At 38.7% G+C, this 13,965-nt stretch overlaps 1 protein-coding gene across 5 annotated transcripts in view; it reads left to right on the top strand.

Moving 5' to 3' along the window:
- LOC106069242 (probable G-protein coupled receptor 139) overlaps positions 1 to 7,874 on the top strand; it is a 110,097-nt gene extending 102,223 nt beyond the window's left edge. For all 5 annotated transcript variants that reach the window (XM_056031399.1, XM_056031404.1, XM_056031377.1 and 2 more), the window contains one exon: positions 4,549 to 7,874. In XM_056031399.1, coding sequence (XP_055887374.1) covers positions 4,553 to 5,644 — 1,092 coding nt within the window. In that variant the 5' untranslated portion in view covers positions 4,549 to 4,552 and the 3' untranslated portion in view covers positions 5,645 to 7,874. The remainder of the gene's footprint in view (positions 1 to 4,548) is intronic.
- Positions 7,875 to 13,965: the final 6,091 nt, after the last annotated feature.

Raw genomic sequence — 13,965 nt, 5'->3', positions numbered from 1 at the left:
TGAAGGTCAATCCAAGTGGCTCTCGGAGTAAATTTCTTCTTTGGCATCCTCATCGATTTTTCAAATTGGTATGGTGCGAGAAAAAAGATGCGCGACGGCACTCTGATCATAAAATCTCGAAGCTGGTGTTCCATTAGTATAGTTCCATGATTGGCTTAGAAATATGCAAATGCGGTTCCGGCAGGGGGAAAATTCGATTCGAGTTAAAATTTGCTGCTTCGAACTTTTAGGACTTTCTGTCCATTTGTCAGTAATGGGTGTGACTGTGTTTACGTCTGGTGAAATCGTGGCTAATTCAAAGTCAATGTCATTTCCAAGGTTACTGGCACTGGTACGTCCTTGAGAAATACAGATTTCACTAGGTAGAGGAAACAACGAACTGCCTAGAAATGGGATCAAACATTTGGCTCCAGTGAAGTCTTAGGAACATTTTATGTTGCCTCCAGTGAAGTCTTAGGAACATTTTATGTTGTCTTCAGTGAAGTCTTAGGAACATTTTATGTTGTCTTCAGTGAAGTCTTAGGAACATTTTATGTTGTCTTCAGTGAAGTCTTTAGATTAGAACAATGTTTCCATATTTGTGTTCTGCGGAACCTCTAGTATTCCGCGAGGCCTGAATACACGTTCCACGAATACTGGAAACATTGACTAGTAGGCCACCACGTTTATTAATCTTCATTTAAAAAAAATAAGCAAAGTGTTCCGCTAGATACTCAGAATGTGCGAAGTGTTCCATTATGGAAAACGTTTGTGAAACACTGCATTAGAACATTGTTTTGTCTCCAGTGAAGTCTTAAGAACATTATTTTCTTGTTGACTCCTGCATTATGTAGAGCAATGTAACTTTATTCCATTTAAATGCTGAATAACACAAATTGAGTACTATCTTTAATAAATCCTTCACTAGTAGGTTTCAAGAAAGACTTTTATCTTCAGATTAACTGAGAGACTACTGTATCTGATAGTTATATGGTCTAGTGCGAGCAGTGTTTACTATTCTACTGAATACAGTAGTTGTATGTAGCTCAGCAAATCGTAGTACTCTGCCTTGCTCAATACATTGGTCCTATGTTGTAAAGCGTTACAAACCATTTTGTTATTAAAGTTTTCTATTGAATCCACATTTTGTTATTGAAGTTTTGTAATGAATCCACATTTTGTTATTGTAAAATTATTTTATATTTGAAATGAAAATGTAAGTTCCACACGGAAACGGTGAATGTGAAAGTTTGTAGTAATAAGTATTCAAGCTCGGATAACATTTTAAGCTATTCAAGTTAATGATTATTATGATAAATAAATCTTTTTCTAAAGAAAGTGCTACTCTTTTGGAACAAGATTCATGACAAACGAATGAAAGAGGCGTTTGATAAACTTGACCAGTTAGTAGGCCTACTTTCATGCCAGAGAAGTTTTGATATATCTTTAATTTTTTTAAGAACTTGCCTACCTAAAGATGAACTAGCCAACAGCAGTGAAAATGAAGAGTTCAAAGGGTTCAGTTGAAAGTTGAAGGTCATGTCAGAGGTGAAACGTGGAAGTCAGACTAAAGGTAGAGTTGATGTTGGTTTTGGATCTAAATCAGTTCAACGAAATTTGAAAACTCTAAATCCAGTTGTTCCAGAAGAAAATGTTTTGACAAGAAAAACTTGTTAACATTATACACTTCTTTGTGTTCGAATGCCCAAACAGTTGAATGTCAAATGTCAATGTTGCCAAAATAAAAAGAAGAAAAAAAAACGTCTCTATTCATAAGAAATCACAAGAGATGACATTCAGGGCTCTGTGCTTTCAATTGTGCTGTGTTGAAAAGGCGTATGAATTCGACTTTGTCAGCTTATGAAAAGACATGATTGGATATTCGACGTTTGAGGTCGTTGGATGAAGAAGACAAAACAACGTAAAACGAAACGGACAGTGTTTACGTTAGTCACTGGGGACAGAATGAAATCAAAACAAGAATACTCAGTTACCCAATGTGTTGGAGAAGTTAAGCTTGTGACTAGTGATGATGGCCTCCTTTCAGTGATAGGACCACTATGGTACATCTCGTACAGACCTTTTCCATTTGACTGCTGTAGCAAGGCCGGCCTTAGGCATAGGCAAACTAGGCAGCCGCCTGGGGTCTTCGACTCTTAAGATATTTAATTGGAGAAAAAACTTGCGATTCATGGATACAATTTCAAACATAGCAGAACTCTATGGCTCTATGTTTACTAGCCTAGCTCTGATTCAAGATGTAACCACAAATGTTTCGATCTACTTGTTAGACTACGTATGCTAGAGACAGTTGTGTCTTCCTTTTGGTGAAATGTCGAAACGTTGTTTCTAGTGATCATGAATCATCCATGAAGCAGATGTATGCTATCGGCGCTCGGAGTGAGCTGAAAAACTCAGATTATGACATCTGTACGAATATATGTTTAAGAAGCTTACGGAACGCTACGGAAATTGCGCTCTAGGAATGTAACGTATTAGTTCAATTAGATATAGATACAGGAATGTAACGTGTTTGTTCAATTAGATATAGATACAGGAATGTAACGTGTTTGTTCAATTAGATATAGATACAGGAATGTAACGTATTTGTTCAATTAGATATAGATACAGGAATGTAACGTGTTTGTTCAATTAGATATAGATACAGGAATGTAACGTATTTGTTCAGTTAGATATAGATACAGGAATGTAACGTGTTTGTTCAATTAGATATAGATACAGGAATGTAACGTATTTGTTCAATTAGATATAGATACAGGAATGTAACGTATTTGTTCAATTAGATATAGATACAGGAATGTAACGTATTTGTTCAATTAGATATAGATACAGGAATGTAACGTGTTTGTTCAATTAGATATAGATACAGGAATGTTTTTAATTCATTGCTTATTTTTCGGTCTTATTTTTTCATTTTTCTATTAGCGTACATTTGGGGCCACACTTCGCTGAGAGCCTGTAATAGCCTAAGGCTGGTCCTGACTGTAGAGCCCTCTATGGAGACACAATCTCTTCCTCATATATAAAACGTAGAGGAACTTTGTTTAGCACTCTTTGTTTAGCACTCTTTGTTTAGCACTCTTTGTTTAGCACTCTTTGTTTAGCACTCTTTGTTTAGCACTCTTTGTTTAGCACTCTTTGTTTAGCACTCTTTGTTTAGCACTCTTTGTTTAGCACTCTTTGTTTAGCACTCTTTTCTTCCAGAGCTGAGGCGAATGCTATTTTGCCGCCATATTCATCTAGATGACCGTATGGCTCCAGCTAATGAGGTCTAAGGCTATGTAGTTCACATTGATATCCACTGTCCCGTTGGATTACATCCACATAACGAAGGTGGGCACAACCAGTTTTTCTTGAGCCCGTCTGATTTACTATTGTTGCTGACTGCATTTCGTATGAAAACAGATGGAGTAAAACTGTATGTGAAGAATGATATACTTTCATATTAGGACAGAAATTACTTTAAATCTGTCAATCCGGCCATTGCTATACCTAAACTGACTAAACAGAATGAAGACAAGGGACGAAAGAAACACTGTGTAAATCTTCGCGTCATCCCCAGTGGAACAGTTGGCCACTTTTAGTAAATTTCATATACATTTTGCACACCCTTAAATGAACAGACTTCACGCCAGTGTTCTAATCTTTTGTGCAATGGTCTGGAAAAGGACTTCCCTAATATAGATACTGATACACATACAGTCTATACTCGAGACTCAATATGTCTGTATTAATTAGTCAAATTATCTTGTAATATCCTGAATGCTTTAATCAAGAGCTGAGTATTCAGTCTGTAGATCATACCAAGGCAAACGATCACCAGAACTAAAGAAACATGCGTGAATCAGAGCGTGGAGAGTTTTCCCTTACTGGGAATAACAGGACAGAACAAAACAAATGGTACAACATAATAAAAACATTGAGCGGCGGATTGACTGAGTATCTACAAAGCCAGAGAACGATGTCGTGCCTATGTCTGAATCAGGCAACGAATAACAATAAAAGTTAATTAAGGAAAATAATATTAATCAAAGCCATTTAAACAGTTTGAATAAGCTAAACATTTTGGACGAAAGCTTTAATACACAATGAACTACAGCTACTTAAGTATCAGATCAAAGTGATAGACTTAAAAGCAAAACGATGTTCAACTTCTGACACCAGTTTTATCATTTTTGTTGGCGTGCTAAGTAAACAATGCGCAAAGTATTCGTTTGTGTACGTATATGTGTATGTATATATGTATTGTTGTCGTGTGTGTGAATCTAATCTATTGAATTTGTTTGACGGGTATTGTATTTTATTTGTTTTTATCTACTGGTTTGCCATTGTGTTGTATGGAACTACTGTGTATGAAGACAGAATCAGAATTAGGTCCTTAAACTACACTTCTCTTTAAACTTTAATATGAATACAAATACTAGACTTCTGAAACAATAATCCACTAATGATCGTCACTTTTGTATGACTTTTAAAATTTATTTTAGAATGTATTCGTATTTTATATGAATATTAATATTAAAAAATATTAACAATTGTATTCCTCAGGAAGATGAACAACTCGACAGACCCAACCAACGACCAACCAGGTACTAATGTCTTTACCTTCTACAACAACCACTCTCACTCCGTCATCATCGACCAGGTGGTGACCCCAATCTTCTACGTCATCGGCCTCCCAGCCAATCCACTGAGTGCATACATCTGGCTGAACAGAAAGACTAGAGCCAATAACTCCTCCGCCATTTACCTCGGCGCCCTGTCCATATCCCACGTGATATTTCTGCTGTTTCACATCTTGCAAGAGCTGCGCTACGCCTGGGACATCAAGACGTACGACGGGCACATCTCCTGCGAGATATTCAACATGCTGTTCTGCATACCCCAGTACCTGGCTCCGCTCCTGGTTCTTGGGTTCACCGTAGAGCGCTACATTGCTGTTTGCCACCCTTTCAAGAAGGCGCGCTACTGCACCGTCAAGCGAGCGGAGATGGTGGTGGTGTGCCTCTTGGTGACGTGCCTGCTCATCAGCACGCTGCAGGCCTACTTCTGGACGTATGACGAGGTCCACCAGATCTGCAACCACCGGCCAGAGATACAGAACGGAGATTTCCTCCTCCTGTGGACGTGGCTTACTGAGCTGCTCTTGTTCGGAGTGGCTCCGCTCGCCGCGCTTATTTTTAACATTTTGGTCATTCGGGAAATCCATATCTTAACATCCGGCGGCCCTGCCCACACGGGTTCCAGCGGAGGAAGCAGCCAGGCCTCCACGGCAACCCTCCTCTGCGTCTCGTTCTACCTCATCTGCACGTGGCTTCCATACACAGTCATTTACTCCCTCTCCAACGAGTTCCCTATTGGGGATTTCAGCCTGACTACACAAGAAGTGCAAAGGGACGCTACCTGGCAGAGACACTTCGTGTACAATACCATACGAGTTATCGTTCAGGAGATCACACTCTCCAATTCTGCTTGCTATTTCTTCATCTACTATGCAACGGGGAAACATTTCAGAGACTCGGTTCACGAGATCCTGTGTCCGAAAAAGTGTATAGCCACCACGAACCGCAACCACCTGGCCAAGCAGTACATAGCAGTGTCCAAGTCTAGCCATTTAAATGGAACAGTGGCTACCTGTGTCTGAAATAAACTAAACAAACTAGAGATTCACCATAACAATAAAGTCAATCCTATTTGGTCACACCGAACGCTTCTCATGGTTCTAAGCATCAAGACATAGAAAGTTATTGGCAAATATTCATGCCGACTATTGGACACAAGTTTCTAAAATGTAGCTGATAATTAGTCTTGAAATTGTACACACGTATATTCATGCAATCCTTAATGTTTTTGGTGTGCAAGTACTTTATAGTGGAGACTGTGAGCAGGCTGATTGAGAATGTTACAATACGTCATCATGCAGTACTCACCCCCAAGTGGTGACAGTAGTAATGAGGATGAGCAGTGTAGGACACTACAAGAAAGGGGGTGGTCGCGTATTTCAACCGCCATTAAAGGCTCTGTTTATAAAAGATAAAGACTCGAGGCAATTTTGTAGAGAACTAAACGCTCGGCTAAAGTCATGTTTCATCAAAAACATGATACAACAGAGCTAATAGTGATGATATAGTTAACATGATACAACAGAGCTAATAGTGATGATTTAGCTAAATGCTTTTACAAATCCCAATCTGTGTCCGCAGATGAATAATTAGGATTGACCTCTTTGGTCACATGAGAAGCTGCAAAAGTTTTTACTTTTTTGTATTAAAGTCACTAGAGAATGGATTGGGTTGTCTGAATCAGCCAGGAAAACCAACGACTTAGCTGAGTTAAACATTACTAGATTGACACATGAAATGCGTAGGACGCAATTATCTTCTTTTTTTGAAGTAACGTCTGTAATATATAAGATAAGATATTGCTTCTTGAGTCGTGAAATGCCACAGATTTAGATGCTTTAAACTGCAATTTAAAAACAATTGCGATAAATTTTAAGCAGACGAGTCAAAATGATGACGATTATCGTGGAAAGGATTTTGATTCCCAAAATGTCCTTGATGGAAAAGACCCACTTGACGTCCGATAAGCGGTGAACTACTTACAGAGCGCAGTGATTTAGGCGGAAGCTTTCTCATTGTTTAATGTGTGATGACTAAATGGTATCGTTTTTCTAACCGGGCGAACATCATTGGTCCGATAACTGCAATATGGGATTGGAAGTTAAGACTATCGGGATTGGAAGTTTAGACTATCGGGATTGGAAGTTTATAGACTATCGGGATTGGAAGTTTAGACTATCGGGATTGGAAGTTTAGACTATCTGGATTTTAAGTTTAGACTATCGGGATTGGAAGTTTAGACTATCGGGATTGGAAGTTTAGACTATCTGGATTGGAAGTTTAGACTATCGGGATTGGAAGTTTAGACTATCTGGATTTTAAGTTTAGACTATCGGGATTGGAAGTTTAGACTATCGGGATTGGAAGTTTAGACTATCTGGATTGGAAGTTTAGACTATCGGGATTGGAAGTTTAGACTATCTGGATTGGAAGTTTAGACTATCGGGATTGGAAGTTTAGACTATCTGGATTGGAAGTTTAGACTATCGGGATTGGAAGTTTAGACTATCGGGATTGGAAGTTTAGACTATCGGGATTGGAAGTTTAGACTATCGGGATTGGAAGTTTAGACTATCGGGATTGGAAGTTTAGACTATCTGGATTGGAAGTTTAGACTATCTGGATTGGAAGTTTAGACTATGTGGATTGGAAGTTTAGACTATCGGGATTGGAAGTTTAGACTATCTGGATTGGAAGTTTAGACTATCGGGATTGGAAGTTTAGACTATCGGGATTGGACTATCTCATGAAACATTGGAACAGTGAGAAAGTGGGGTTACAATAACTTCACCGTTACTAATGGTCATAATCTAAGAGGTGACTTCTCTTGTGGAGAGGAAGGGGGGGGGGGAGGCTATCTTGACAATGGCCTTGTGCATATCCCTAGTTTGTCAGGATGGTTTTAGTGTTTGTGAACGTGTGTGTCCAGTTGGTTCAATGCTGTGATTCGGTGTGGCTCCACGTAACATGACAGTTAGAACTAGTGAACAAAGAGATGAACACAAGGCAATAGTTGAATTTTCTCAATCTGTTTCAATCATCTTGGTATGCTTGAATCGTCACAGTGAGGTTGAAGTGTCACAGTGAGGTTGAAGTGTCACAGTGAGGTTGAAGTGTCACAGTGAGGTTGAAGTGTCACAGTGAGGTTGAAGTGTCACAGTGAGGTTGAAGTGTCACAGTGAGGTTGAAGTGTCACAGTGAGGTTGAAGTGTCACAGTGAGGTTGAAGTGTCACAGTGAGGTTGAAGTGTTACAGTGAGGTTGAAGTGTCACAGTGAGGTTGAAGTGTCACAGTGAGGTTGAAGTGTCACAGTGAGGTTGAAGTGTCACAGTGAGGTTGAAGTGTCACAGTGAGGTTGAAGTGTCACAGTGAGGTTGAAGTGTCACAGTGAGGTTGAAGTGTCACAGTGAGGTTGAAGTGTCACAGTGAGGTTGAAGTGTCACAGTGAGGTTGAAGTGTCACAGTGAGGTTGAAGTGTCACAGTGAGGTTGAAGTGTCACAGTGAGGTTGAATTTTCCTTGTATGGCTGTATTATCACAGTGTGGTTGAATTATCACAGTGTATTGGTATTTACATCTACTGTAATTAAATGTACATACTGTATACAATTGATTGACACTTTTTTTTTTCCTTATTAAAGTAGAACAAGTTGACATGGTTTGAATTGAATTCTTCATTTAAAAAAAGACTATTAATGGAGAGTACGATGATCTGGACCAATGCATGTCATTAAAGTCAATGAGTGCAGTGTTTCTCAAACGTTTGATAGCGACGTGTTCTCCCTTTAAAAAAAGTTTGTGTTTGTTCAATATTAATCAACGAAATTCTGGAACAAAACTTTTCATTCATTCTTAAGATCATACATTTTCTACGACGTCATCAACTGTAGGCCTCAACACTGACCTGCCACGTGGCAGCCTGTGAAGACGGTAGACCAATAGTTCGTTGCCAGGTGGTACACACCTACTGGTCAGTGTTCAGGCCATATATGATGACTAGTCCACCTTACAGCGCACAGTTGAAGTATGAGAGAGCCACTTGAGGTAGTACCTGCTGAACGCGAATAGAGTAGATATATGAAAGATCATACTTTTACAATTAAGTAATTAAATTTTTAAATCATTGGTAAAACTGTCGTCTCTACTTGACTAAAACTCAAATATTATTATTTAACAACATAAAATTAAATATAGTTGTTAATATTCAAAAACGTTTCTAGAAACTCTTTTTTGAAGTAACGTCTGCATTATATGAGAAGAAAAGATCTCCAACATAGGTATGTCGCGCTCCAAAGGGCGCGGTGCCATTAGGGTCATACCATATAATTTTAGAAACACTGGTCTAGCGTGTCAAATTTAATGAAATAGTAGAAACATGTTAGTGCAGAGACCATCTTGTCAACGGGTCAGGCTCTCGAGAATATGATAACAAGACATTCCATGATTTCATCTGACATTGGGGGGAGATAACACAAATGTTATGAAGTTTTTGGTTCTTTTAATATTTGAGAGACTCTTAGCGTTAATATTTTATACTTTAAACACTGTCTAAAACCAATTTATATATTAAACACTTATGCAATTCAAATCGAGGCGCATTGGTGAGCGGTAAAGCGCTTGGCTTCAAATCCTGGTGGAAGACTGGGATTTTAATTTCGGGATCTTTTGGACGCCCCCTGAGTTCACCCAGCTCTAATGGATACCTGACTTTAGTTGGGAAAAAGTAATGGCGGTTGGTCGTTGTGCTGGCCACATGACACCCTCGTTAACCGTAGGTCACAGAAACAGATGACCTTTACATCATCTGCCCTATGGTCTCAAATAGAGACGAGCATATCAATAAAGAAGTTTATTTTTTCTAGCCTTATGTTTGACAAGCTTCAGATTCTAAATTATAAACCATCGTAGTTCCATAAAGTACATTATCTATACTTTATTAATCATTATTTTAATCTCTATAATAGTACACATGGCTGTCAGCGGAACATATCTCTCCGACAGAGTGTTTGTTTGCTGAGAGATTATTTTACGAGCCGGTGTGCACAGGGTATGTTTACAGACACATATCAAATATGTACTCACGTCCGCATGCCATATACGCCTGGACACTGAACAGATGTGGAAATAGGAGCTTTTCTTTTACAATGTAACAGAGTGGGCGAAGACGGGAAAAGGGCTGGTATATACTTAAGCGTTGAAAAAGTAAGCTGGGGTGAGGGGGGGGGGGGCAGTACAGTTATGTTCTATGTATGTAGTTTCATTAACAAGATTATCGATTTAAAAAAAAACATTGGATCCGTATCCCCCGTTTATGTACTATAGTTCATTATTGTTTAAGACTAAATTTAACTACTGCACTGCGTGAACTGAACAGTGACTAGCACTGAGCCTCTAGCGAGGTGCACCGTAAGTTCTACTGATGACAGGTACACTTACAGAGCATCAGATATCCTCAATTCGTGACCTACCATCACTTTCCCCTTCACCTATGTTTGTTCGACTGTTGGGGCAGCACACACGATTTGTCAACCGTCTTTCTCCATTCCTTTCTGTCTTTTGCCTTAGAATCTCTTTCATTGGCAGACCTGTCCATTCTTTTATGTTGTCTTCCCATCGCTTTCTTTGTCTGCCTCTTCTTCTTTTTCCTGGTACTGTTCTCTGAACGAAGGTCTTTGCAAGCCCTGAAGACCTTATAAATAGGCCATAGAGTTTTAGTTTGCGTTTTCTTTACAGTAGTTTTGAGGTCATCGAGGAGTCAGATCGCTTTCATAATCTTGTCTCTAATCTCTTTGTTCGTGATTCGGTCTTTGTATTTGATACCTAGGACATTTCTACCATAGCAAGTTGTAGAGACAGCATTTCGTTTGACCTACAGCATTCTTTAAATGCCAACTAATCTCTCCATGGACACATTGTCTGATTGGTTCTATAGAAACATAGATATTACAACTGAAACTGAATGACTAAACATCTAGTTAAAAAGATAGAATCTCCTAGGGAATAATTGTCGCAGAACAGAATGCGTTGTGTTCATGCGTCATCAGCATTATAGATATTGCTTATTTCATTTTTCTTTCATTCATTATTCGTATCATTGATGTCGTAGGTAAGAACGTAGACTGCAAAGGGTTAAAAATAAATGGAAAACAAAGCGAATATCCCAGATTACTGAGAAACAGAGTTCGTTGAATGAAAATAAAATTGGCCAGTAATTCTTCATGGTACTTTGGTATCTATTCATACCTACAGCTATCGGATGTCTGAGAGAGAGAGAGAGAGAGAGAGGGAGAACTAATTAGCAAGCCTATTCCAGATATATAAAATGTCAGTGACCCTCGACCTTTAGACTAATAAATATTATAATTTATGAGGCTACAGAATACCGGGAATTCAGAGGTTGTTTTTTTTTACATCGTCATCGAAGAGGAAGCAGTGTATCTTTCATTGTGCACGGTTAACGCAAGTACTGCTTATTGGAAATTATAATATGGTTGTAAACAATATATTCAAAATAGGTATATAAGTATAAACATAATATGTTTGTTAGAAAATGAATGAATGCACTTCTGAGCTCAATATGTCCAATTCCAAAATGTTTCCGCACTCTAAACCGATGAAAGCGATAAATGAAAACAATTTGATAAAATGTGCTAGTGAGCTTGTTTTAGACTCACGTAATTAGAATTCATGAATAAGCTTAATGCTATAGCCACAAAAATTCAAAAGTGTGGCTACAGGCTAAATAACTTTATCGCTTAGATGTAGAAAGGATCACTTGAGTCTTGAGATTGTACTGATTCAGAATTAAACATTGTTTTAGGTTTGTTTAGTTAACTTTAGTTCATAACTGAAAATATTTCTATCAGTCTGCTATCAGCAGTTCTCAAACAAATCAAACTAATTAAAATATTTTTTTCTGTATTAGAAATATCAACACACGAATCAATATGAACTCCTTAGGATCTCTACATGTAACTTTTAGGTACCTAAAACTCCAAAATAATATTCATATATCAAACTTAAGGGGCGCAGCTCAACGAGGGCCAATAGTGAAACATCATGTGAGTATTAGAGTATTAGTAATGACACACATACACACACGCACGCACAGAGAGAGAGAGATAGTGACAAATGCCTTCAATACACAATGAGTCATGTCACAGACCAACGACACACTTCCAGGTGTCGATCTAGGCCCTTAATCCAGTGCTCAGTCAGTATAAAGGACGGCTCTTCAGTTCCAGGCAATTCAGAATATCTTTCTATAATTACTTCAGGTGAATGCCAACTCTGTCTGTTACCATGGTGTTCTTGTCCAATAATAGAATATGTTATCTTATTTATATTTTAAGATTATCTTAAGGGTTTCCTGTAAAATAATTGAAAAATAATGACAAAATAAAAAAAAATGCAGACACTATTTTGTCTTCACTGTTTTGAAGGGTAACCATCATCGCTACTTGCTGACAAGGAAGTAGATAAAAAAATATTACAAAGAGAGTTTGTGTTTTCACACAAACTCAGAGACGGCCCCCATCAAATTAACCAATTTTTTTATCGTTTAAAGAGATTTGGCGATATTTTTCACATAAAAGCAAACAGTGCAACTCGTCGTCTTTGATTACACTCTTCTAACTCTTCTGGAATAAGCAGAGTAGTGTTAAGTGATCACCTAAGATCGGCATGGAAACCTTCCGATTCAGTGTGAGCTGATTACCTACTTTTGTTGATTTTTACTTAAATACAAAAAACCCAATGTTAATGACATTTATTCAATTGTTATTGCACATTTTACAATAATACTTAATTAAAATTATAAACAGACTTAACATCGCATGAACAGGTTTCTTTTGTTATACTTCAAATGGTATAACGTTATGCTGTATCATTTACACTTAAACTACCATCTAGATGTGTCAAGGCATATTTGGGCATATATCTAGAGATTTTATTATTATATTTTCCCATTTTTCCGCTTTTACCAAGTTATATTTTTACCAACTTGGTTGTCACCCCCAAAATGGTGTCGATTGGTGCGGACCGCACCTCTCACACCCCCACCCCCTAGTGACGCTACTGCTCCAAGATATATCTCGAGATTTCATTATTATCTTTTTCAATATGTCTGCTTTTGCCAAGTTATAATTTTTCCAACTTGGTTGTCACCCCCAAAATGGTGTAGACCGGTGCGGACCGCACCCTCGCCCCCCCCCCCAGGACGCCACTGCTCCAAGATACCTACTTCTTCCCAGCAATTTCGATTAATATATTGGAGTAGACGTAGTATGAAATAAAAAAAAAAGGGGGGGGGGGCCTGCATAACTTAACAGGTTTCCCATGCGAACAGAATAGGCTAATACACTATTAACCACTAGTAGGCCCACTAACCCTGATCACAATCGTTCTAGGCTCCATTTACTTCATAGCTCTAGACTAGATCCAGAATATAGAATATATATAGAATCTAGATCTAGACAAGATCTAGTTTTCTTGACTAGTTCTAGATATGATATAGATCTAGTTTAGATATGGATCTAGACTCTTGAAGATTTAGATCTATCTAGATATCGATATAGAATCTAGACTAGGTCTAGAAAATGTTTGTAAAATGTTTTACATGTTTCGGATGTTCCTTCACAGTTGAAGATAGTTTACTTCCTAGTCCAAACATCCAGCAGGACGACGGGGGATGGGAGCGGGCAGGGTTTGAACCCGGGACCATCGATAAATCCAAACGACAGTCCAGCGCACAAACCGCGCGACCATGCAGCCACCGTAGACTAGGTCTAGACTAAATAGACTCTAGATAAAGATCCAGAACTAAATCTATAGCCTAATCTAGACCCGGGTTCGAATCCTGGTGAAGACTGGGATTTTCAACTTCTGAGTCTACCCAGCTCTAATGGGTACCTGACATTAGTTGGGGAAAAGCAAAGGCGGTTGGTCGTTGTGCTGGCTACATGACACCCTCGTTAACCGTAGGCCACAAAAACAGATGAACTTTACATCATCTGCCCTATAGACCACAAACTAGTTAGGCCAGGTTCACATCTAACTTTACATTCACTTTCACGTATCCTTTGATCTGCGGGACGGTTGGGGCACTACACAAGATCTGTTAACCTTCTTTCTCCATTCTTATCTCTCATTTGTCTTTGATTTAATTTCATTCGGATTTTCTTTCTGAAAATATTGAAGCCTACCTGGGTGGACCACTGGTCGTGCGGTTTGCGCGCTGGACTGTCGTTTGGATTTATCGACGATCGAAGGTTCAAACCCTGCCTGCTCCCATCCCCCGTCGTCCTGCGGGAGGTTTGGACTAGGAAGTAAACTATCTTCAACTC

This window comes from Biomphalaria glabrata, chromosome 1 (assembly GCF_947242115.1).
Source record: "Biomphalaria glabrata chromosome 1, xgBioGlab47.1, whole genome shotgun sequence".
NCBI classification, from domain to species: domain Eukaryota; kingdom Metazoa; phylum Mollusca; class Gastropoda; family Planorbidae; genus Biomphalaria; species Biomphalaria glabrata.
Note: the sequence above shows the minus strand (reverse complement) of the source record. Positions and strands in the feature narration are given on the sequence as shown.